Consider the following 21,642-nt stretch of genomic DNA (forward strand, 5'->3'; position numbering starts at 1 on the left):
ATTTATTTCTTTTCCGAACGAGTAGAAGATGGGCCTACTCATAGTGGCCCATTAGTCGTGTATTCAGGGATTAAGCCCACTAGTAGTGGATAAACTATCACAGAATCGTAACATGAGGAATGGTGAAACTTGACTTAAGACCTGTTCTGGAGAGGCCTAAGACGATTGTTGCCTCCCTTGCATTCATGTTCCTCAATTAGAATAGTCAGAAAGCAGCGACTTTTTGCAGCTTAACGTGTGCGCTTTCTGTTTTGACTGAACATGAATGCTTTAACTTTTGTGTATATGAAATGCATAAATTAATTGTTGTAATTTGCAATCTTGTGTTGATTACTTATTAGTATTATGTATTTGTAGATGTGAGGGTGTTTACAATGTGCACGTAAACCAATAAGTACATTGCATGCCACTGGAAACAAGTCAGAGAGGAAACAGACAACCCATAAGCCACATTGCATCAATTTCTATTGCACATTCCCAAGTTTGCTGGGAAAACCCAACTCTTTCTTATTTATATATATTCATGCATTGCTGTGTTCTATGTCAGTGTGTGTGTGTGTGTGTGTGTGTTTCTCCCTTTTTTCTTATTGTAATTGTGATTCCATTTGATTTGATTAATGCTAAGTAACATTACTTTAATTCCAAAGAAAATGTAAAATTGGTATGAAAAGAATTGGACGCTTCGACTGCATTTTTGTCTGATAGCGTTTGTCTTGGCATATACAGTTTCTATCCTTTTGGAGTTTTTACTGTTTCGGTCCTCCAGATCTTTTAAGAGTAAGACTGAACATTGGTCCCTGCCTGCTGTTTTGCTCCTTGCCCTCTTTCAACTGTGGATGCAATGGATAACCCTTTCATAAACACACAAACTCCTCCTTTCAACCCTTCTTTAGATTCAAGAATCATCATTCTACCGGTAGTTAACACTTAATAGTTCCAACTTTTATTACACAAGACAAGATGGTGAAGGTAAAATTAGTATAGAAGGAACAAGGTGGTTGGTTCCTGCAATGGTTGACACACATAAAACATCAAGTTATGACAATAATAGGTCTTGTCTTCACCCGTCTCCTCTTCCCTTAAAAGATTTGATTACTGCAAGAATCCAACACATTGAGAATCTACAACCTCGTAGATATATCTTAATATAAAGTAGAAATCAAACAATTTCAAAAGAATGTGAAAAAAGGTCATAAAGAAACCAAAATTGCAGTCCCCAACGACACCAAAAGTGAGTATTAGTATCCTACTTTTTGTTATAATACACAACCACTGCAGCTTGATAATCACAGCAGTAATCATTTTAGAATAATAATGCCCATCATCACTTACCAGACCCCCCACCCAAATAAAAATAATTTCTTCATCTTCTTTTTTGCTTTTTCACATTCTCTTTCCAACAACTAATTTCACGGACAAAATCATTCGACCTTTTACTGTGAAAAAACTGGTCATAAATACACACTCTCCCATGTCCCTGAATAACCCTTTTCTCTGTCAAGCATTCAAACCATTCCCGTGCAAAGCCAAGCACTTCTGACACCTCTCTAAAACGCACATACACACTTCACTGCGTGAAGTCTTTCTCTCTCTTTTTACACTCCCTACATATTTCAGGAGTGCAGCATACTGTTCTTGTCACTCTAAATTTGTTCCAAATTGTTGTCTTTTTTGACTGAGAAAAAAACCCATTAAAGTAAAGAAAACATCATGGGATTTTCCTCCATGTTGATTTTCCTGTTTTCAGTTGTAGCTTTGCTGCTCTTTCAATTCTCAGAGTCTGCAACGGTAGTGGTCGATGGAGTTTCAGAATGGAAAAACCCTCAGCTTCAAGTGGGAGACTCTGTCAGTAAGTTTTCTTTTTTTCCCGATTTTGTAAAGGATAATGTATAATGTCTGGCTGCAGCTAACATGGGATTGTGTTGGTGTCTGTCTGTCTTTTGTGTTTTCTCAGTTTTCCAGCACAAATATCACTACAACCTCTACATTTTCAAGAACCAGAAAGCCTTCACTCTATGCAATTTCACTCAAGCTACGCTCTTGACAAACCCCAATTCAACTTCTTACACAGTAAGTTCAGCCACACCTTCTTGTGTGTGTGTTTTGCTGTAAGTTTCTTGGTTAATTAAGCATTGGACAATATATGTTCTTTTAGCTGTTGTAATAATTTCAACCAAAAAAGGGTCAAAATTTATCTTAATACTCTGACAATTTGATTCCAATAATGCCAAATTCTTGCATGAGTTTGTGGTTCTTGCTTCTTATGGCAATTTTGGGTTCAAATATGAAGTGGCACACTTCACGCCCTGGATTCTTCTACTTCTCCTTCAACAATGGATCAAATAAAGCATGCCTGGGAGGGCAAAAGCTCGCCGTGAAGGTGTCGTCATCGTCTTCGCCGCCGCCTCAAATTCAAGCATCCTCCCCTGAGCAGCCACCACAAATGGCAGCGCCGCCTCCCACCTCTGGAGGAATTGTGGCTTCTTCTCCGGCATTTCCTTGGCCGTTTCAGCCCCGAGAAAGTGCTTCGCCCAGCCCTGCACCCAGTTTATCAGCCACCGCCGCCAGCCCCGTCGCCCCTGATGGAGAAGGCATCCCATTTATCAACAGCAACCCTACAGTGCCTCTACCTACTGGTGAAGTTGATTCTGCTACAATTCGTCCTTTGCCCACATCTGGTCATCGACATCCCCGACAGGTGTTAATTTGTTCTAAAACTCTTGTCTAAATCTTGGTAAATACGCTGTTTGATTCTTGCCGTCAGTCAATTGCATGCTTGAAAACATTTCCTAAACTAATTCTACAAGAATACATTTAAATTAATATCTATATATATACATTATACATATTATATATTTAAAAGAAGTATTTCTACGAAATTACAATCGGCCAAAAGCTCTCAGTAACTTTTGTAATTATCATGAGCACATATATATAAGTATAAATTATATTTAATAACTGACAAATGAGGGATAATTGCAGATTTGGTCATCAAATATAATCTTTTGATCCTTAAAAAATTTGATTTGTGGATTTATTCCTAAACTATATATTATTTTCTTGGCATTTTTTATACAATCTCAAATTGGTAGGGAATCAAAAGCACGTAAATGGTCTATATTTGAGGATGGAAGCTGCAATTATCCCGATATATCAGTTACCTACAAAAGGCATAAAAGTCAACAAAACCCAACCCATGCATTCATACAATTTCTAATCAAAGATTTCATGGCTCTGAATTTTCTATTACAATTTTCTTTTTGGGGTATTTTCTGTATTGATAATCAATTTCTGCACACAGTACAAACTGAACTACTCATGAGAAATTAAGAACCTAGTACTTAGTTCCATGCATGACCTTTCACCAATTCACTGTAATTGCAATGCCATTGAATTAATTGTTTGGTGTGTGGCAATAATGCAGATGGTGCAGGTGGTGGGGTTTTCTGGAGTTGAGAGAGCTTTGTGTTGTGCAATTTTAATGATGCTCTAGAGAGAGAGAGAGGAGAGAGAAAGTCATGTTTGAATATTCTAAAGTGGGTGATGGAATATGAATATGATTATGGGGGATGTAATATTATTACTATCCAATTCACCCTACTTTGGAATCATTACCACTTTCTTCTTTTGTTTTTGCAAAGCTGTCGCTTCATTTCTTTTTCTTTTGTGTTTTTTTACTTCTTTGGTTTTCTCTTCTTTTTTCCTGTGGGTTTTATGATCCCTATCTGTTATTACTCTTTGACTTCATACACATAATTTCTAATTCAAAATAAATTATTTATTATATATCAAATCTCAATAACATGAAATATAATTTCATTTCAATTAAATATTAGTAAAAAATATATATAAGATTGTTAGTAACGTCATATTATTATTTTATTCATCTTCTCCTACATAGTCTTGCGAGTTTTTCAAAATTCAAGGCTCTATGAACTGGACCCACTAAATTTGATTAGACTTTTATTTAATTATTAGAAAATATATAATTTTTTAAAAATAATAATAATATCTTAGTTTTATAAATATGTGATAGTAATATTTTTTATAGATAAATTTATATATGTGCAATTTTAGATTTTAAAATATTAAACTTTTCATAATATATATTCCTTATACAATTATTGAACCAATTGTGGCTTGAAATCCCATCACAAATAAAACCGGATCGAATCTAATGCCATCCCTAATTAAGATATTTAGGACATTGTTTCTTATAAACCGTAAATTGTTAAATGTATGAAAATAATGTCAACATGTTTTAGTCATTAAACATTAAAAGTTAAAAGCATTTACTATATTCACAATTATGAAATGTATAAAATTACACTTTTTGGCTGAGCTATTCTTCGTATAATATTTACTCCTCTAAACTAACAAATGTAATATTTATCTCTTAATAAGATAAAATTGTCCCTCATGCTTCAATAATGATACATACTATTCTTATTGTGCCGTTAAATCATCATCAAATTATTTTTTAATAATTAGAAAAATAAATAAGTGAAAATTTTAAATTAAAAGTGAAGTAATAAGTTAATACATATAATAGATACACAACATATATATATATGCAATTACCCATTTTTATCAAAAAAGAAAATTAATAACTTAATTAATTTAGTAAATAAATCTTTTATGTTAATTTTTTTTATGTATTTATTATACTTATTCATTACTTAACTTTGAATCTGTAAAATAGTTCAAACTGTAAAATAAATATACACAAAAAAAGTTTAAGTAATGAAAGTACAATAAATACACAAAAAACTTTAATGTAAAAGATAATTTGATAATAAAATTAAGTTATAAACTATTTAGTATTTTTAGATAAAATTGAGTAATTATATATCTTATTTTTTTTAACTATATTTTCTTTAAAACTAAAATTCACCTTCGATCAGATTTCACAATTTGGGCCGGGTTAGATTTATGGAACACATTGTGATAGCTAATTAATTGATTCCTCATAGACAAATGACAAGACAACTCTCTCCCATGAGTTTCAAGTCAAGAAAATATATGAGTTACTGCTTATACAGTAAATGAAAGGATAACTACACTTCATCTTTTAACTTATGGTTTATATACATTGGCCGTTGTGCCATATCGTTTCTGTGTGTGTATTGTAAATAATTTTTTATACTTTAAAATATATTATAAATAAGAGCAAAATATATGAATTACTACTTTACGTTAAAAAAGAAAAAGAAGTTATTAGTTAATATAATTTGAAAAGTTGAATAAGTTAGTTATCTTATTAATTGAAAGGCATTTTTTACTTTAAAAATTGATGCAACGGTGTCATTAACCGCTATTTGTGAGTATGAAGCCACTTTGTTTTTATATATTAGTATGGATAAACAACTCACATAATTCAAAAACTTAGACATATACCCATAAGAAATATCAACATCATTTACACAGATCACCCCTATGTTTGAAAATTTACACATATATTCTAAAAAACGTTAATATCATTACACAATATATCTTTATCTTTTAACAATCAAGAATAATTTTTATAATTATGCAAAAGACATAAATAACTTATATAAATAGATTATATATGTGTTGGGGTGTACATCTAATTATCCCTAAACAAAAACATTTGACAGCAATACATTTGATTTGAGGCTGTTAGGCAGCCACAATTCCTTGAAGAATAAAGTTTGAGGCCCTCTTGGCGGCCCCCATATTCTGAACATCAACATCAAACTTGGATTGTACACAGATGAGAGGTCCTCTGCTAAGCTTGGCCTCTCCAGTGCTCCAGGTGTATTTACTCTACACCTTAAATCAAGTCTTAATTTTTCAGTACAGTACATCTGCCAGCTATGTCTCTTCTAAGGTCTAATCCCTCTACTACTACTTACTTTCTTGTCTGTCAGCTTCTTTTACTTACCTTAGCATTTGGTAATATTAGTCAAATCCCATAACAGTCTAGTTAATTAGTAAAGGCGTGGGATGTAAGCAATGTTGGAGTCTGTCGGTGACTTGTAGTCAATACGGATGAGTTCATACACAATGAAACAGAAAGGACAAGAAGTATTCTTGATTGCTATGTGTTGTGTGTGAGACTTGTAATACTCTCAAACAAGCTAAGATTTCTTGCTCAAGATGGCTGATTAATGCATCTTTTCTTGAACTCAGTCAGGTCAACAAACGCAAGAGCTACTTCTCTTGTTTTTACACTTACTGCAAAGAAAGTCATGCCGTACGACAGCCCAATAGTTCGGGCACAAGATTTTCTTTGAAATCTAATCTTGAGTATGTGCATGTGTTGACTGTGTGGTGTAAGGGGAAAAAAGAAAAAAGGTTCTAGATGGGAACTCAATTGGCAGATACATGAAAGAAACTGTACATGGCTGCCTGTTTGTGTCTGAAAATCAAAGTTAACAAACTTAAAAGAATAAAAGGCAACCTTTGAGAGGTAGTGGGATTCTTTTGCTTGTTTGCTTTTTTGCTGTAATTGTATAAATTCCTTTCAGTTTCTTCTTTATTCTTCTTTTAGTAAGGTAAGAAGTGCAACTTCAGCAAGATTGACCATCTAGCTACCATGAACATACAACGGCAACAATGTCAAATGAAGATTTACTCAGAAATTTCATTACACAAGAACAAAAAAGATGATCAAGAACAGCATCATGGACAGCAGGAAGTCCAATCCATTCCTAATTTCTATACACAGTGATTGATTTTCTCTAATAGGTACCAAGATTCAAGCTTTTGACCCTTTTTATTCTAAGCACATTTGCCCAAACCATTTTCCTTCTCTTCATCTGAGGAAATCAATATTCATAATACATTTGTTAAGTACCACTTACCACATTCAATTTCAAAAGGTACAATTTTCATTAGTCATGGCTATTTGCTCGGCTAATTGAGTCGAGGCCATCCGTCCTGCTCCGCACGATCCTATGGAACACTTCCCTAACCTGGCGTTCCAATGGATCCAATCCATCCCTTATAGCTTCATAAACCCGTCTTACTTCCTCAACTCTCTGCTTCACTTCCCTCTCCTTTTCATCAGTCAAGGGGAAGTGGATAGAATCAGTCAATTCATTCATATGCCGAGCGCATTTCTCAATATCATAAATCTCCTTCAACAACCCACAAGAATTTCTCCTATCCCGTTTCTTCGCCTCCTCCAAAATCCTCTCGTGGAGTGAAAGAATCGGGGCAGCCCAGAGGCACTGCCGTGTCACGGAAAAATGAGTCTGAAGGCCACGGTCTTGACAAGGAATTGCGGCCACAAGAGCCCACATCACAAACAGAAGCACATAGTTCATTGTGAAAACAGCCACATTAAGACCATTGGTGGACATAATCTCATTGCCCCTCGGTGCTACTAAATTGCTGCTGATCGCTTGCAACTGCCTAGCAGCAGACCAAGATCTTGAAACGCTCCACGAGAGAGACCTGAAATGGCCAAAAGACCTCTGCTCCTTCTGCGCACTGTGGCGCCCGAAAGACCGGTTTCTATGTGCGAGGGTCGTGTTAGAATCTTTCTCATCAAGCATTGCAATGGCCAAATCGACTAACGCCTTCTTTGCACGACGAAATTGGCCTTCACCAATGCTCCTCTGATTGCCCAATGCACACAGAACAATCTCCAACTGTTTTTGCCATTGCCTGATCTGCTCAATCCCATCTCGAATAGCATTGCACACATCCAACGCCTTGACACTTCTCTCAAAGAAATCCGAAATGTGTCGTTCCATGGGAGGCCTACTCAACTTGCTCTTGTTGTTCATAACAATTACTTTGAATTCCTCTTGGCAACAGAGGAATGTGTCCAGAAGCTTGCGAATCCACGGGATTGAGAGCAGCTCGTGGGAATCGGCAGCTGCCAAATCTTGAAAACGCTCGGCCACTTGTCTCTGGAAGGCTTCCAATTCAATTTCTTGGCTAGTGGCCTCATGTGTAGACTCCATGGAGTGAACCTGATCACGACGTCTGCTCAAAATGGAAAATCCAAAGCTTGAAGGAGATGAAGATGACTCTTGAAAATCTGTTGCTGGCATCTCTCAGTTTACATATAACAAGAAACGTTAAATTACCCAATAAAACCTTGAAGAGGCAACTCGAATTCAAACTGAAAGCCCAATTCAGTTGAAACGGACAAGAATTCCACCGATAAACAGAGACCCTTTAGCTGACACTTGGAACGAAATACAGTATAACTAAAGACCCATGAAATGGGGGGGGGGGGGGGGGGGGAGAAAAGGTTCAATTCCCAAACACAAAATCAAAACCAAGAAGCAAACTTTGATAATCCAAGAATCCTAGTACTTTCTCCTTGTCCAAATAAACAAAAATTCAATCCAAAACAAGGAAATCCCAACGGAGAAAACCCCTAACAAGATCCAAGAATGCAAGAAAAGCAAAAATGAACTCGTAAAAATCAAGAACTCTTCCCACCAGAAACCCCTGTTACAACTACACCAAGAAAAGTCTCAAGACTCGGAACTTAATAGGGAGAAACCCACCAATCTTTATGATCAATACAAGGGAAAAAGATTATGGATTCCGAGGATCACAAACTTTTCGGTGGAGTGTACAAGAAGGAAAGAGAAAAGGAAAGGGGATGTCTTTGAAACCCTAATGAGGATGTCAGGCTTATATTGGGGGCGATTTGGACCGCGTATTATGGTTCGTTGGGGAAGGGAAAGAACATTCACACGTACAGAAAAAGTCCCATCATAGAATTAACAGATTTTACTAATGTAATAGTCGGGAACTACAGTGATGTAATTAGGTAGTAATTATTTTTTTACTGCGAAGTAAAGCCGCAGTAAAAAGTGAAAGTTGGGAGAATTCCTTTACACGCCACAAACACGCAATGGACACGTCTTACTTTATTACTGTCTCAGACTGGGGCCTTTGCTTGTTACTTTATATTTTCACAAGAAGTCCCTTAAGTTTTTTGTAGTTACATATTTGACGCACACTTTGTCAAAATACTTCTCCTTGTCGCATCGGCGTGTGCAATTTTTGGTTAATTGATCCAATCAAAATTTTGATTTGATATTCGATCTATTTTATTTTTTTAAAATAAATTTAATACTTGGTTAGATTTTGATTTTTTTTATGACTAATCAAATCGAATCAAATACTAAATTTTAACACATATATATCATAAATGTATATAAATATTAAATATTAAATATTTTGATATCAGTATATATAACAAAAATTAGTAATTTTATAGTTAATACATAATTTATTATATTTATTGATTAACAGACAATTTATAACTAAAATTAACATTACCTTATATATTTTTTTAAAATTTTGATTAATTCAATACAAAACTGAACTGAATTAAAGTAAACTCGTCAGCATCAAATACTTGGGTTCAATATTCAATATGCCATTTTAGTATATCAAAATTTTGATCAATCATTTAGGGGGAAATATGTAGCGAGAAATATGATGAATGTTTGATATTGTGTTTCGAGACATTGTAAATATTTTTTATATTATCTCTTCGAACAACCAATTTTTCAAAGCATATTTTAGTTTTCAATCCAAGTTGCATGATTCTTGGTTCATTTTTTATGTCTTAAATTCAGTTGAAGCAAAAAAGGTGGGGAGAATAATTGAAGGGTTTGTATCAAATATTCTAACAACTCGAAATTGAAAACAAAGCTTGTTTGTTTTTTAATGAATTCCCATAACAGAGTTTTGTATGTATTTACAAGAAAGCATTTGGATAAACAGGCTTTAAATGGACTACATTTTGAATTTTTTGCAGAAAGTTATGAAATTTCGTCCGAAAATACACTAACATCTAAGTAATGGTCTACTGGTCAAATATGAGGGTCCACGATAAATTTCACCGTGGACGATGGCCCTTCACAACAATAGCAGTGAGGGGGTTCGATTTTCCACTAGAAAACAATCGAAAAATTATAAGTAGATCGTTTGATTATTATTCTCTAAGTAAAGGTACATCCTCCTCTTATTATCCGACACGAATTCATATGATCAATTTCGACCACCGTTACGGGAGCTATGAGAATTCATATGATCAATTTCGACCACCGTTACGGGAGCTATGAGAATTTTCTCCTCATGTTGTTGAATTGTCCAACATGGTGCGGTAGAAATACGCTATCTCCCTTAAATTTCAAGATATTTTTCTTTTTTGTAATTATTTTAGACAAATATATATATATATAACACAAAATTCTATGAAACAACTGAATATGCTAAAATAATTAAATTATAACAATGATCAACGGAAATTGAGAGAAAAGCCTAAAGATTTATGAATTTGACCTCCACACAGAACAAAAGAAACGTCATTGCATGTGACTATTTAAAACAAATTGAAAAGTCGCATGGACGCAAATATAATTTGATACATACGATACATATTTTAAAGAAATAAATTAATACGTTATTAAAAACAAAGCACATTATAAATATGAGTGAAAGTCAAAAATGAATATGACAGTATAGTGTTAAAAAATAAAGCTAATGGTTTGAAATAAATATAAATCGTTATATTAGTATAAATATTTAAGGATATAACTGGTATTTTTAAATTTAGTATTACAAGGTCAGCGTGTGAAAATGTGATTGGTGAATGTGGAGAGGAGGATGGGGTCAATGGGTGCACACGTTGGGACGGAGAGAGGGTGAGCCGGGTCCTGCTTGGCGCGTAACAGCGACTGACGACTTCCAGCAATACAAAAATTCACACCCACCACCACTCCTTCCATAGGACACAGACCTGGTGATGATGACTTCCCTGTCGTTTTAGCAAATTAATTAATGTTGAAGGTCTGAGGTTGACTTGGCTTCACTCGTCTTGCAATTATTTCTTAGACCTCATATGTAAATCTTGTTTAGTATTTTTTAAGGACATTTTGGTCCTTTAATTATTTGTTTTTTTATTTATATTCAAATTTAAACATATTCAAACAAAATAATAAATTACTATATATAGAAGTAGACACACACCCACATTCATGAGATGCGAATGCACAACTTTATAGTTTTAAGGTCTCAACTTCACTAATCGAGTAAGAATTTATTGATGAATTATTATTTAGTTATTAGCTCGCTTTTGTTGTTGTAATCAGCAATATGAAATTTTAAATTTAAAGTCAAGAAATTTCAAAAAAAAAAAATAATTTATTTATTTTCAACATATTTACAATAATGTAAGATAATTGTTACTACACGAGTAAGATGAAGGTCATGGGATGATGCAACGCGTCTAAAAATTGGACGACTTGCACACACCTCTTGCAACATTTGGCTCACATCATATGATATAATTAATAATGTAATGTGTAGGGTTATATACATGGGGTCTAAGATAGATATATTGATACCCTCAATAATTTGAGATCTTGTTACAACCTTAAAGATCATTAATGTTGGATAGTCATATATGTACTGTACGAGACTACGAGTCTAGTCATTATTCAATATGTGATCGAGAGGCATTGCGTTAAAAAAAAAAAAATCCTCACTACTTTCAAATTTCATCCCCACCAAGACATTAATTTTTTAAGGTTAATCATAAACTATCTTAAATATATAAATGACATTAATTATATATATATATATGGTGATTATATTAAATAGAGCATGATATACATTGTCGAACAAAAAGTTTACTAGAACGACATAGTTATTAGAGTCCCATCATTGGTTAGTTGCGATAAGGTTTAGACTTAATTTAATTGTCGAAATTGAGCCCCCACTATAAGAAATATAACATTTAGCTATAGTTAATTGCCATGCTTGATGACGAATAGCCGTAGCAACTGGTCATGTACCATGGCCACACAACGGTTGTTGGTCGTGGTTTTTGCGAGGGTGTTAAATTATTTGTCATAGCTAAAAACCATGATGAATATTTTTACCATAACTCTTATTTGTGGCAAATAATTTGTACATAGTGGAAAAACTAATTTTTTGTATTTAATCTATAATTAATAATAATTATAAATACCAGAGCTTTTAGCCATAGTTATCAATATTGTAGTCAATCATAAATAATCGACATGAAAACATAGCAGCTGTCCTGACATAGAAACAATTAGCAATCCTTAATTTCGATTATGAGTATAATCGTTGATTAATGGAGTCACGTGCGGGTTTGCCGGTTCCTGGAGGACACACAGATGTAGTTGGCAAACCCTAAAACAAGAACAGCTGCCAAAATCTAAGTAGATTAATTAAGGAATTAGGACAGTCATTAATTCATTAATTGAGAATAAATAATTGTAATTAAAGAACATGTTGTTGTATTGCTGGTTGAATTGTGGGTTGGCTGTTAGAACTATATATAAATGTTTGTTGTTTGGGGTTGTAATGAATCTGAATCTATAAATTGCTGAATCTAAATTAATTTTCTGGCTCCAAGAAATCGTCACGTTTGCCAATGTAGATTTTGTCTTTACTTGCAAGAAATATTATTATTTTAAGTAAATTACATTGTAAGAGTTTTATTATAAATATTTATTATTATTTAAAAAATTATCGATATTTTGCTCCTTAAATAATAATGCGTGTCCAATAATTGATCCGCTTCATTCAAATTTTATATTGAACTTATCAAAATATCTTTATGATAAATTCTGAATTATAATTCATAATTTGTAAAAAGATTATATTATTTTTAATAATAACATCCATCCAATATAAAAAATTTTATATTCTTATTAATTTATAATAACGTCTTATTTTAATGTTTTTATCAATTAATTAAAATTTTAGTAAGAATAAAATAAATATTTCCACCTTTTAAAGGTTACATACAGAGGGTACTGATTCTCGAACATCAAGGGCTTATATAATTTTATTATTAAATAACTAATATCAGTTTTATCTTAGATTAAAATTTATGAGTAATTTGGTAGGTTTTAAATTAAATTATAAAAATTAAGTTGAATTTGTGGAATAAACACCACCACATATGATGCAGATCAATAAACATGAAAGAATATGCTAATGAGGGTTAGTTTAGTTGGTAAAGTTGAGGTCCCATAATTTTATAGTCATGGGCCATATGTGTGGGATGTTGTCTATTATATGATAGAAGTTGATCTATTGCAAAGGAAAGGTTGACTTATCAAACGTAACAAATTACTGAAATAGCCTTAACCAATTAATCCTAACCACGTAGGTGAAGGACAAAGTATTACTTTACCTTAATTCTTGTAATATTTTATTAGTATAAATACCCCATTCATCATTAAGAAAAATAGATCTATAATATATCTTAGTGTAATTGTACTAAGATACACACAGACTAATAAAAATCTAATCAATTATTAATAAATTAAAAGCAAAACATAAATAGAGAAAATTCAATCAAGCATATACACTAGGAAATTGCAAAAGGAAGGAGACATGCAGATAAAAAAGTAAAAACAAAGGATTTAGGCAAATGAAAGATAAATTCTAAATATTTCTCTAAAATTTGTCATAATTATAGATATTCGTTCATGTTTGAAACAATCTCTTAAAATTATTGACTATTTAACATATACTCTTCTTTAATGGACTATAACAAAAAAGTATTATTTTCTTTCAATTAATAAGAATATATTTTATAATTAAAATAAATTTTAGAAAAATTTGTTATAATTTATCCTAAATGAAAAGGTATACACATCAGCAGCCACCAGTAGATGGGTGGGTGCAAACCTAATATTTAATTGACATCTGGTGAGGAGTGGGGAGCAACTTTTGATAACAAAATTTGACCAACCAAATACTAATAATAATAGAATAGGGCAGGCAGGCATTAGTTGATTTTCTGGAACTTTTGACTTGAAGAATTCAAGTTGGGATGCTGAAGGAATAATTCCAACATGTACACTCTTTTGCAGACACAATTTTGGTTTTATTACTTCTGAGTTGAATATTCTGTATCTCTTGCATTTATCCCAGCATTTTCATCTTCTTCTCAAATATTTATGAAAAAGAAAAAAGTATTATTTTCTTTTTTAAGGATTGGCATTGATACAAGTACTAAATAAGAATTCAAGTTCGATGGAAAGCTCAAAACTCCGGCTATCGACACTTTATCTGAAGGACTCCTGGGTGGCTCATGCATCTCTCCTTCTGTTGAATGGATTTGATGGGAAATGAAAACCAAGACTGAACGATTTAGCACCAAGTTCCATTATGGACGCGCCTCTTCAATGTTAATTCAATACATCTAGGAAACATCTGCAACAAATATGCTGCCTGAGTCGCACCATCCAGCCAAAACATCCCTATTGGAACTCTGCAGGGTAGAAATGTGACATAAATTACAACTTGTTAGTTGAAATGTCCATCAGCACAAGTTGGTGACTGAAATTCATTAACACGCGGCAGCTTCCTTCTATTGTCACATCAACATTGTATGTATCTGCCATCATAAAATAATGCATGCATATATGCTACCACAGATAAGATGCTGTATGTACATTTTCATTAAGATGAGGGAGATAAAGATAAAACCTTGCTAAATCCAAGCCAGTTTGAATCCCCTCTGAATGAAAACGCCTTCTCCCTTTCTCTCCATTGTCCACAGAGAACCTGCAACGTATTTGCACATTGCCAAGCTGACTCTAAAAGACTTCTCAAGATGCATCTTTCTTGGAAGGGTGAAAATACACAATTATATGATTCTATCACTGATCGCAAATCCCAACACTTTTTCTCTACTGTCAAATTATATGTTGCCAACAGAAGCAATTAACTAGATGTCTCAGACGATTATTCTTTATTCAAAGGCATGCATTGATTTTCAATTTTTCTTTTAAACAGCTGAGAGAAGTGACTAGAGTCTGTCTACCGGTAAATCTCTAGTGCAAATTAATAAGGTCAATAAGAAATAATCCATCATGTTTACAGGTCTAAATATACAAGTAACAAATGATAATAGGAGTACACCCATCAAAACAACAGTACATGGTGAGGGGCAACCAGTAGTAATTTCGTCAAAATATAAGCTTCATAAACACAGACCAAACATCATAAAAGTGTTTACCTCATAATCAACTCCTTGCACGTAGATATAATTAGGATCAACAGATGAAAAAGTAAGTCCAGTTATCTGCAACACAAGCAGTGATGTTAATCAAGCAGAAGACACCATAAGCAGAATACAAAATAAAAAAAAGAGGATTTTCAGTGCCACGTTCCGGTTGTATTACATAAATCTTTGTGCCTGACCCAATTCACAGGATACAATTAAGACAGAGATGCCACCATGCCACATAATCAAAGCATATGTCCCTGGTTACAACTTTTCTTTTTGTATAAGATAAGTAAAGGTTAATGTACTAAAAGGAATCCAGATAGGAGCACTTGAAAAAACAGGCACCTTAACCAGAATACAGAGACTCTAGGCAGGTAACCACTCCATCAATTGACATTAAGAAAATCAATGAATGCAACCAACTGACCTCATACTTTGAGCAATTCAGCCATCTGGATAATGCTGACCATCTGTACTCAAATTCAGAACAAGGTATTAATTGGCTGAAAACTGGTCACCAAAGAAACCCCTTATTTTCTTAAATTTCACAATTGATAATTTCCTTTCTGAGCAGGAAACCAACAAAACTTTCAAAAGCATGCACCAAAAAGGGTAGAAAACAGAAACAGAAGGACAGGATTCTTTGATGTTCTCATCCAGCAAACATGGAAGTCTTTTTATTGAGCACGTATGTGGGGTGTGTGTGTAGATAGATAGATAGAGAGAGAGAGAGAGAGAGAGAGAGAGGACTTTTTAGAAACGCAATTCTCCCCTCAAAAATAAGGGGAAATTGTCAAATTCTTTGCTTTTCTTTCCCTCTTTTCTGCCAACCTAAATGGAACTAGAAGTTCAGGGAAGTTGTATAAGCGCCCCCACTCCCCCTACCCCAAAAAAAAGCGAATTATAATACGAAATACTTGATAAAGTCATGCGAACAAGCCCACCAACCTACGTGGATCATAGATAGTCACAGTGCGATCTGCCCCAGCAGCAGCAATATTACCAGATGAAGATATACTGACTGCATATAACATGTCTCCAACAGATCCCATTACTCTATGTACACAACCCCCATTTTCTTTCATTCGCAAGTCCCATATACTCAGCTGCAGCAGTTCAAAGATGAAAACACTATATCATCATAAGAACAAGGAATATTTTAATATAATAGTAGCTTATAAATTAAGTTGGGAAAGCATCGATAGTAAATACCTGGGAACCCTCTGTGATGGCTAGCATTGAACCTCCACTTTCATTAAAATTGTCCATAAAAATTAGCGAAGATGGATACCACAATCTGTAACATGGCTATTTCTTAAGTGACTATTAAAACACACATATAATATCAAGTCTCAACTTGAAGTTTTGAAATCCAATACAATCACTATCTGCCATCACAAAGATGATCGATTTAACAGACACTAGATAAGCAAGGGCCCAATGCCAAATGGCTTTTTGAGACTATTTATTTATATCCATTCGCAGCTTGACCAACATGGTACATAAAAAACAAAGAATAACAGAAGGCAGTGTATCCAGATTTTAAAACAAATTTTGCAATATGTGAATCTTGAAAAGAGTTTGTAGACAATAAATAGTTATGTAACCACATAAATTAGATTCCATCTACTGATACAAGATTATGATGAAATATATGGAAAAAGCATCGAGACCAGGTATCCTAATGGTCTAATGTCCCTCAAGAAATATTTGTTAAGAATTTTAGCAGTTCCAACTGTTCAATGAGATTCATCATTTAATTATTGATGGAACATCCACAACAATCTATAACACAGTGCTGCGATATTCCATAATGTAAAATTAACCCCATCGGAGTTGTTCTATGCAGTACAAAGTGGGCAATGAAGGAGAATAATTTTATCAATGTTGAATGTCATTTGCTTGTTGCTTGTATAGACTTTTTAAGGGCTTCCTTTATTGCCAGAAAGAAACAATGAATGAGGAAATTGATGGTATAAGAGAAGAAGAAGAGAAAAGAAAAGAAGGGAATAAATACTCACGTACGTAAAGTGCGGAGATAAATATCTTGGTCATAAATATCAATGCTCTTGCAGAAGCTGCGTGCCACAGCTGCCTGAATCAAAACAAGTAGCCATTTTAGCAGATGCTTCAAATAGGACTACCTTTACAAATATCATCAAAACACCAATAAGCCAAAAAACTGTAGACCAAATGAAAGTATGTCCCCCTTTTATTTTTGTTTCCTAATTTCTTTGGCACATGATATCTGACTGTCTAACTACTTGCTTTGATAAATTTTCCCATGAAACATGCAAAACGATGCCCAACTACGACATCGGTAGGAGGCAGAACAAATATTTGATGTAGGTAAAATGTGCAATGAATAAGACAATGAAGAGTAAGTGATGCCACAAACCGATATGATAGCATAGCAGCAAAGTCCTAGAAGACATGGAGATAATAATTGCTAAGAAATTTGTGCATGAAACCAAGAGAAGGGATGAAAAAAGAGCTTGCATTTGGAGATGCATACAAGAACTTACAACATACCCCTTTCCAGAAGGGCTAAAAAAAAGACCAGATATATAAGAGTTGAAGAATCGACAGGTCTAGTTAAGGAATTTATGTACCATGGACAATTGATTTGGATTAAAGCAAAGACCTGCCCAACTGCCTTCTCCAACACCAAAATCGCGAGGGGATACTGAATATGTAAAACCATCTACATCTGGAATAACAGGTGCATATAATTAAGTCCAACAAAAAGAAATGCTTAATGTCAACTATGCGCCCAACATCAACTGCCACAAACAATGCCGACAGGAATGGTTTCAATTAACTGGACGTTCTACTCGACCTAAATTATGCATCAAATAGCTACTTGGCACACAAGTATTAGCTCATTTGCTATCTTGAGACACTATTGGTAAGGACTAAAACAAACAGGAGTTGGAAATTGTGGCTGACATGAGTTTACAATCAAGCACAAATGATCAACAACGGAAATAATCTACACAGGAGGCACAGGAGGCAGAAAAATGATCAGTGGAGACGCAAAAAGTGGAATGCACTAGGTTCAACGTCAACATGAATATCCAAAACAGAAAGGGAGAAAAGAAAGGAAAGAGATACTGATAAGGTGTCATACCTGCACCACTAGCATCCAATTTAGAAACAATAAGGGTACCATAAGAGTCTACACTTCCCAAGATTGAGCAATCCTTGCCTGCACAAGGGGTGAGTATTAGTAGAAACCTATATGAATGAAAACAATCAACAACTATGTATTCACCGTTATTTGCACCTTTCATATTTTTTAACAAGCAGGGCCACCAAAATATCATCTACACAAGTTACCGTATCAATGTACTCTACTAGCTGACTGCAAACAATTGTAATTGCTTGTCTCCATATGTTTCCAGTGTTATGTTCAAGAAAAAATGAATGCTTGCCCACAATTTTAAATTAAAAAATTCTTCTTAAGGTCAAAATAAACAAATGTTTACATTCCTTGTGATTGATCATTTCTACAAAAATTGAAGAGCAAAAAGAAAAAGAGTGAAACCAATAATTGTGCTCTCATGATAAAGAACTAAGCAAACATCATTGTCAAGTATCTATGCAAGAAAAAGTGTCTCACTTTCAGTTTCAGCAAGCATGATACTCTGAATTTCTGACCGGTGAGGACAGCGATTAACAACTGATGAGTCCAATACCTTCATTAACACCTCATTTGATCAGCTGAATCAAAGTCGTCAATTTTTAAGAGACAGTTATGATGGACCAGTCACTTGATCTCGAGGGCAAGTACCTGCGTTCGTTCAGGGATTAGAAGGCTCTCTTTTCCTCTAGCAACAAATGAATCATCCATCAGAATCTGAACATAATAGAAAGATGTTAAGATACCACACACATATTTCTTCCAAATAATCATTTACTACACTTTGATTGACACTGGTTCAAATCCAAATATGACATCACTACCACCAAAAATTGATAGATCATTGCATTATTGCATAGTAAAGGGAACAATCAGCACAAAAGAGACATGCCAAAAGCACAATAACCACCATTTTCAGTAACTGCAACATTTTTACATCTCTACAATGTGTTAATCAAGGAACTTCCTAGGACTGCTGGTGCTACTCATGGGATAACAACATTATCAAGCATGTTTCCACCAAACATTAAGAGAAGAATTGCAAATACATTCAAACCTAGTCCAATGAATAAACAAAGAAATAAATCTGACCTTCGACCTCCCAAAAGAGTAGGAAAAATGAAATAAAAGAGTAAGAAACCGATGTTATTCAAGAAACAAAGAAGAAAAAGAACTTAATAACTAGTTGTCAGACATGAGAAAACCGCATTCCAACTCTACAGCAGTAACCCAAAAATTCATATGCAGTCTAACGTTGTTGGTGAGTTAAGGGGCGTACTCGGAGTTTGTAAATACGGGACCCAGATGCAATGTAAACCCAGCAAGATGAAGCGTCTCCATTGGCCTGCACCAACAAGTTTATGAATCTTCAACATAAACACAAACATCCCAGATGGAAAGAAAGAAAACTCTTTTGATGCTCCTGCAGAGAGAGAGAGAGAGAGAGACATGGACTGCAAGACGGGTGGAACGGAGGTTAGCTGGAGAAGGGTGAGGAATAAGGGATTCAGGAACTACAGCCTTGTTCAACCTCTTCGCTTCCAACATCTCTTTGCTCCGTCTAAAATTCTCGCTGCAATTTTTGTTCGGAGGGTTGGCGGCAGGGACAACTGAAAGCCTGCACCAACACCACGACGCCGTACTCTAATTTCTTTTCCCTTGTTTTTTTTTTTTCTCTCTAAATTACCTTTTTTTCGTCCCATAAAGAACGATTTTTTTCCTTTTCAGTCCCACAGTTTATGCAATTTTCATTTTAATCCCATTTTTTATCAAAAAAAGTTCAACTTTGTCCCAACCTCATTTTTGGTCAAATTTTAACGGAAGAATGAAGAGTTCGTTAAAATATGGGACTATAATAGAAAGTTCCTTCATAAGACGAAAAAGATAATTTTAATTAATTTAATTCAAAAATATTATATTAAAAATATTTATATAATTATATATTTACATGCAAAATAATATTTTATTGTTAATAAATATCTATATATTATTCTAAAATTTGTTAAATTTAACAAATCTAATATTATATATTATATAATATATAATATCTAGGAGTTTGATATATCGAGGAATAGCATGGCTCTTATACAATTCAGTACCAAAATATTACAACTGAAAAAAAATTGAATATAACAACCATTGTTCAAACTCTGTTAGGAAATGCAAAAGATCTCAAAAGAGATAAACATACAAATTAATATGAAATTATAATTGATTACCAAACAAAATATAAAACAAGAGTTGGAGACAAGTATAGTTGAAGAAAAACTTACTGAATTTCCATATTTGGATACACAAGGAATTATATAGAATAATTGGATATATAAAAATATGAATTATCAAAGACATCCGATTTATGAATTTTTTAATATTACAGAAGAAAGAAACAGTTGTAGTAAGAAGCTATTGCAATAGAGTAATGAGAGTGTGTGAAAACAGCTTGTTGAATTGGATTTGGGAGAATTTGGACCAAAATAATACCACAATCTAACAAACTAATTTGAGATTTTTATATAATATATATAATATTAAATTTGTTAAATTCTTTATTAATATTTTTAACTTAATATTTTTTTAATTAAATTAATTTAAAAAACAATGGTTGAATTATCTTTTTCGTCCCATACAGAAGCAATTTTTCTATTTTAATCCTATGGTTTATGAGATTTTCGTTTTAGTCCTATACTTTAATGGACTCTCCATTCTTCTGTTAAAATTTTGATGGAAGATAAGATTTTGGACTAAGTTGAAATTTTTTTGGTAAGAAATGGTATTAAAACAGAAATCGTGTAAACCGTGGAACTAAAAAAAAATTCCTTCTTTTACGGACAAAAAAAGGTAACTTAACCCTTGTTTTCTTTAACACTTTCTTTTCATTTGGTTTTGCTTGAATGCCTTATCAATGATCGAATGCGGTAAAGAGAAACACGAGGATTAGTGCAGGATCTAGTGGAACCAGACCATTGTTAATAGCCATTCATACAGTCGTTAGGTTCCCTTTCAGCTCCACGGCAACGCTTACCAGTTTGAATTTTGAAGACGTTCGCAACTTAGGCTGGCTGTGCTTGCCCGACACAAATCTCTCATCTCGTTCCATTCCATCGGACCATAATAAAAAATTATTTCAAACACATTTCAGCAATTTGAAAAAAAAATAAAAAATAAATCACAATCACCTAAAATCATCACATTTTAGTCAAAATGCTCCCCTATATAATCATCATATTTTACTCAAAATGCTGACCGATGTATCAATTTTCTTGGATGATTGACACATATCATTCCAGTCCACCACTGAAGTAGGTTACACTAATGAGTTAATAAACGAATACAAAAGTTAGATTAGGAATTAAAATCAACTAAATAACCTAAAACTAAAGACCTTATTCTCATGATAGGAGTCATATTTGTTAGTCGAAAGATGGCAACTGATCAAATATGTGTAACTATATATCAATATAGAGTTGTCCCAACGAAAATGCGCATTCTCGGTTAG

General features: G+C 33.7%; 3 protein-coding genes across 5 annotated transcripts; 1 reads left to right on the forward strand and 2 right to left on the reverse strand.

Annotated features, from left to right (window-relative positions):
- Positions 1–1,456: 1,456 nt before the first annotated feature.
- On the forward strand, positions 1,457–3,660 carry LOC105179435 (uncharacterized). Its single transcript, XM_011103056.3, has 4 exons — positions 1,457–1,849; positions 1,955–2,070; positions 2,291–2,698; positions 3,425–3,660. The coding sequence occupies exons 1-4, from the start codon at positions 1,711–1,713 to the stop codon at positions 3,491–3,493; spliced, it is 732 nt and encodes a 243-aa protein (XP_011101358.1). The 5' UTR covers positions 1,457–1,710; the 3' UTR covers positions 3,494–3,660.
- Positions 3,661–6,582: 2,922 nt separating this feature from the next.
- On the reverse strand, positions 6,583–8,611 carry LOC105179443 (protein BYPASS1-LIKE). Its single transcript, XM_011103061.3, has one exon. The coding sequence runs from the start codon at positions 8,025–8,027 to the stop codon at positions 6,858–6,860; it is 1,170 nt and encodes a 389-aa protein (XP_011101363.1). The 5' UTR covers positions 8,028–8,611; the 3' UTR covers positions 6,583–6,857.
- Positions 8,612–13,854: 5,243 nt separating this feature from the next.
- LOC105179451 (uncharacterized) lies at positions 13,855–19,808 on the reverse strand. Of its 3 annotated transcripts, none has more exons than XM_088876098.1 (13): positions 19,596–19,808; positions 19,426–19,491; positions 18,798–18,863; positions 18,627–18,702; positions 18,135–18,212; positions 17,617–17,714; positions 17,026–17,099; positions 16,217–16,301; positions 15,957–16,110; positions 15,432–15,514; positions 15,014–15,079; positions 14,482–14,559; positions 13,855–14,263 (listed from the first exon to the last, which is right to left on the reverse strand). In XM_088876098.1, exons 1-13 carry the CDS (start codon positions 19,692–19,694, stop codon positions 14,195–14,197), a joined length of 1,092 nt encoding a protein of 363 aa, XP_088732224.1. In that variant the 5' UTR covers positions 19,695–19,808; the 3' UTR covers positions 13,855–14,194. The 3 variants fall into 3 exon arrangements, with proteins under 3 accessions (XP_088732224.1, XP_011101373.1, XP_088732226.1); XM_011103071.3 differs by having other exon boundaries at positions 15,432–15,474; positions 15,953–16,110; XM_088876100.1 differs by lacking the exons at positions 18,798–18,863; positions 19,596–19,808 and having other exon boundaries at positions 18,627–18,797.
- Between the last annotated feature and the right edge of the window lie 1,834 nt (positions 19,809–21,642).

This window comes from Sesamum indicum, linkage group LG2 (genome assembly GCF_026168435.1).
Source record: "Sesamum indicum cultivar Baizhima isolate 11 linkage group LG2, ASM2616843v1, whole genome shotgun sequence".
Classification (NCBI taxonomy): domain Eukaryota; kingdom Viridiplantae; phylum Streptophyta; class Magnoliopsida; order Lamiales; family Pedaliaceae; genus Sesamum; species Sesamum indicum.

Bases quoted from the DNA above. Each gene is read 5' to 3' on its own strand.
- LOC105179435 (XM_011103056.3), top strand. From the start codon at position 1,711: ATGGGATTTTCCTCCATGTTGATTTTCCTGTTTTCAGTTGTAGCTTTG. The intron at 2,071-2,290 runs GTAAGTTCAGCC...TCAAATATGAAG, and splicing joins CCAATTCAACTTCTTACACA to TGGCACACTTCACGCCCTGG. The intron at 2,699-3,424 runs GTGTTAATTTGT...GCAATAATGCAG, and splicing joins GTCATCGACATCCCCGACAG to ATGGTGCAGGTGGTGGGGTT.
- LOC105179443 (XM_011103061.3), bottom strand. From the start codon at position 8,027: ATGCCAGCAACAGATTTTCAAGAGTCATCTTCATCTCCTTCAAGCTTT.
- LOC105179451 (XM_088876098.1), bottom strand. From the start codon at position 19,694: ATGTTGGAAGCGAAGAGGTTGAACAAGGCTGTAGTTCCTGAATCCCTT. The intron at 17,715-18,134 runs GTATGACACCTT...CTGTTATTCCAG, and splicing joins ATTGGATGCTAGTGGTGCAG to ATGTAGATGGTTTTACATAT. The intron at 14,560-15,013 runs GTAAACACTTTT...AATACGTTGCAG, and splicing joins TGCAAGGAGTTGATTATGAG to GTTCTCTGTGGACAATGGAG.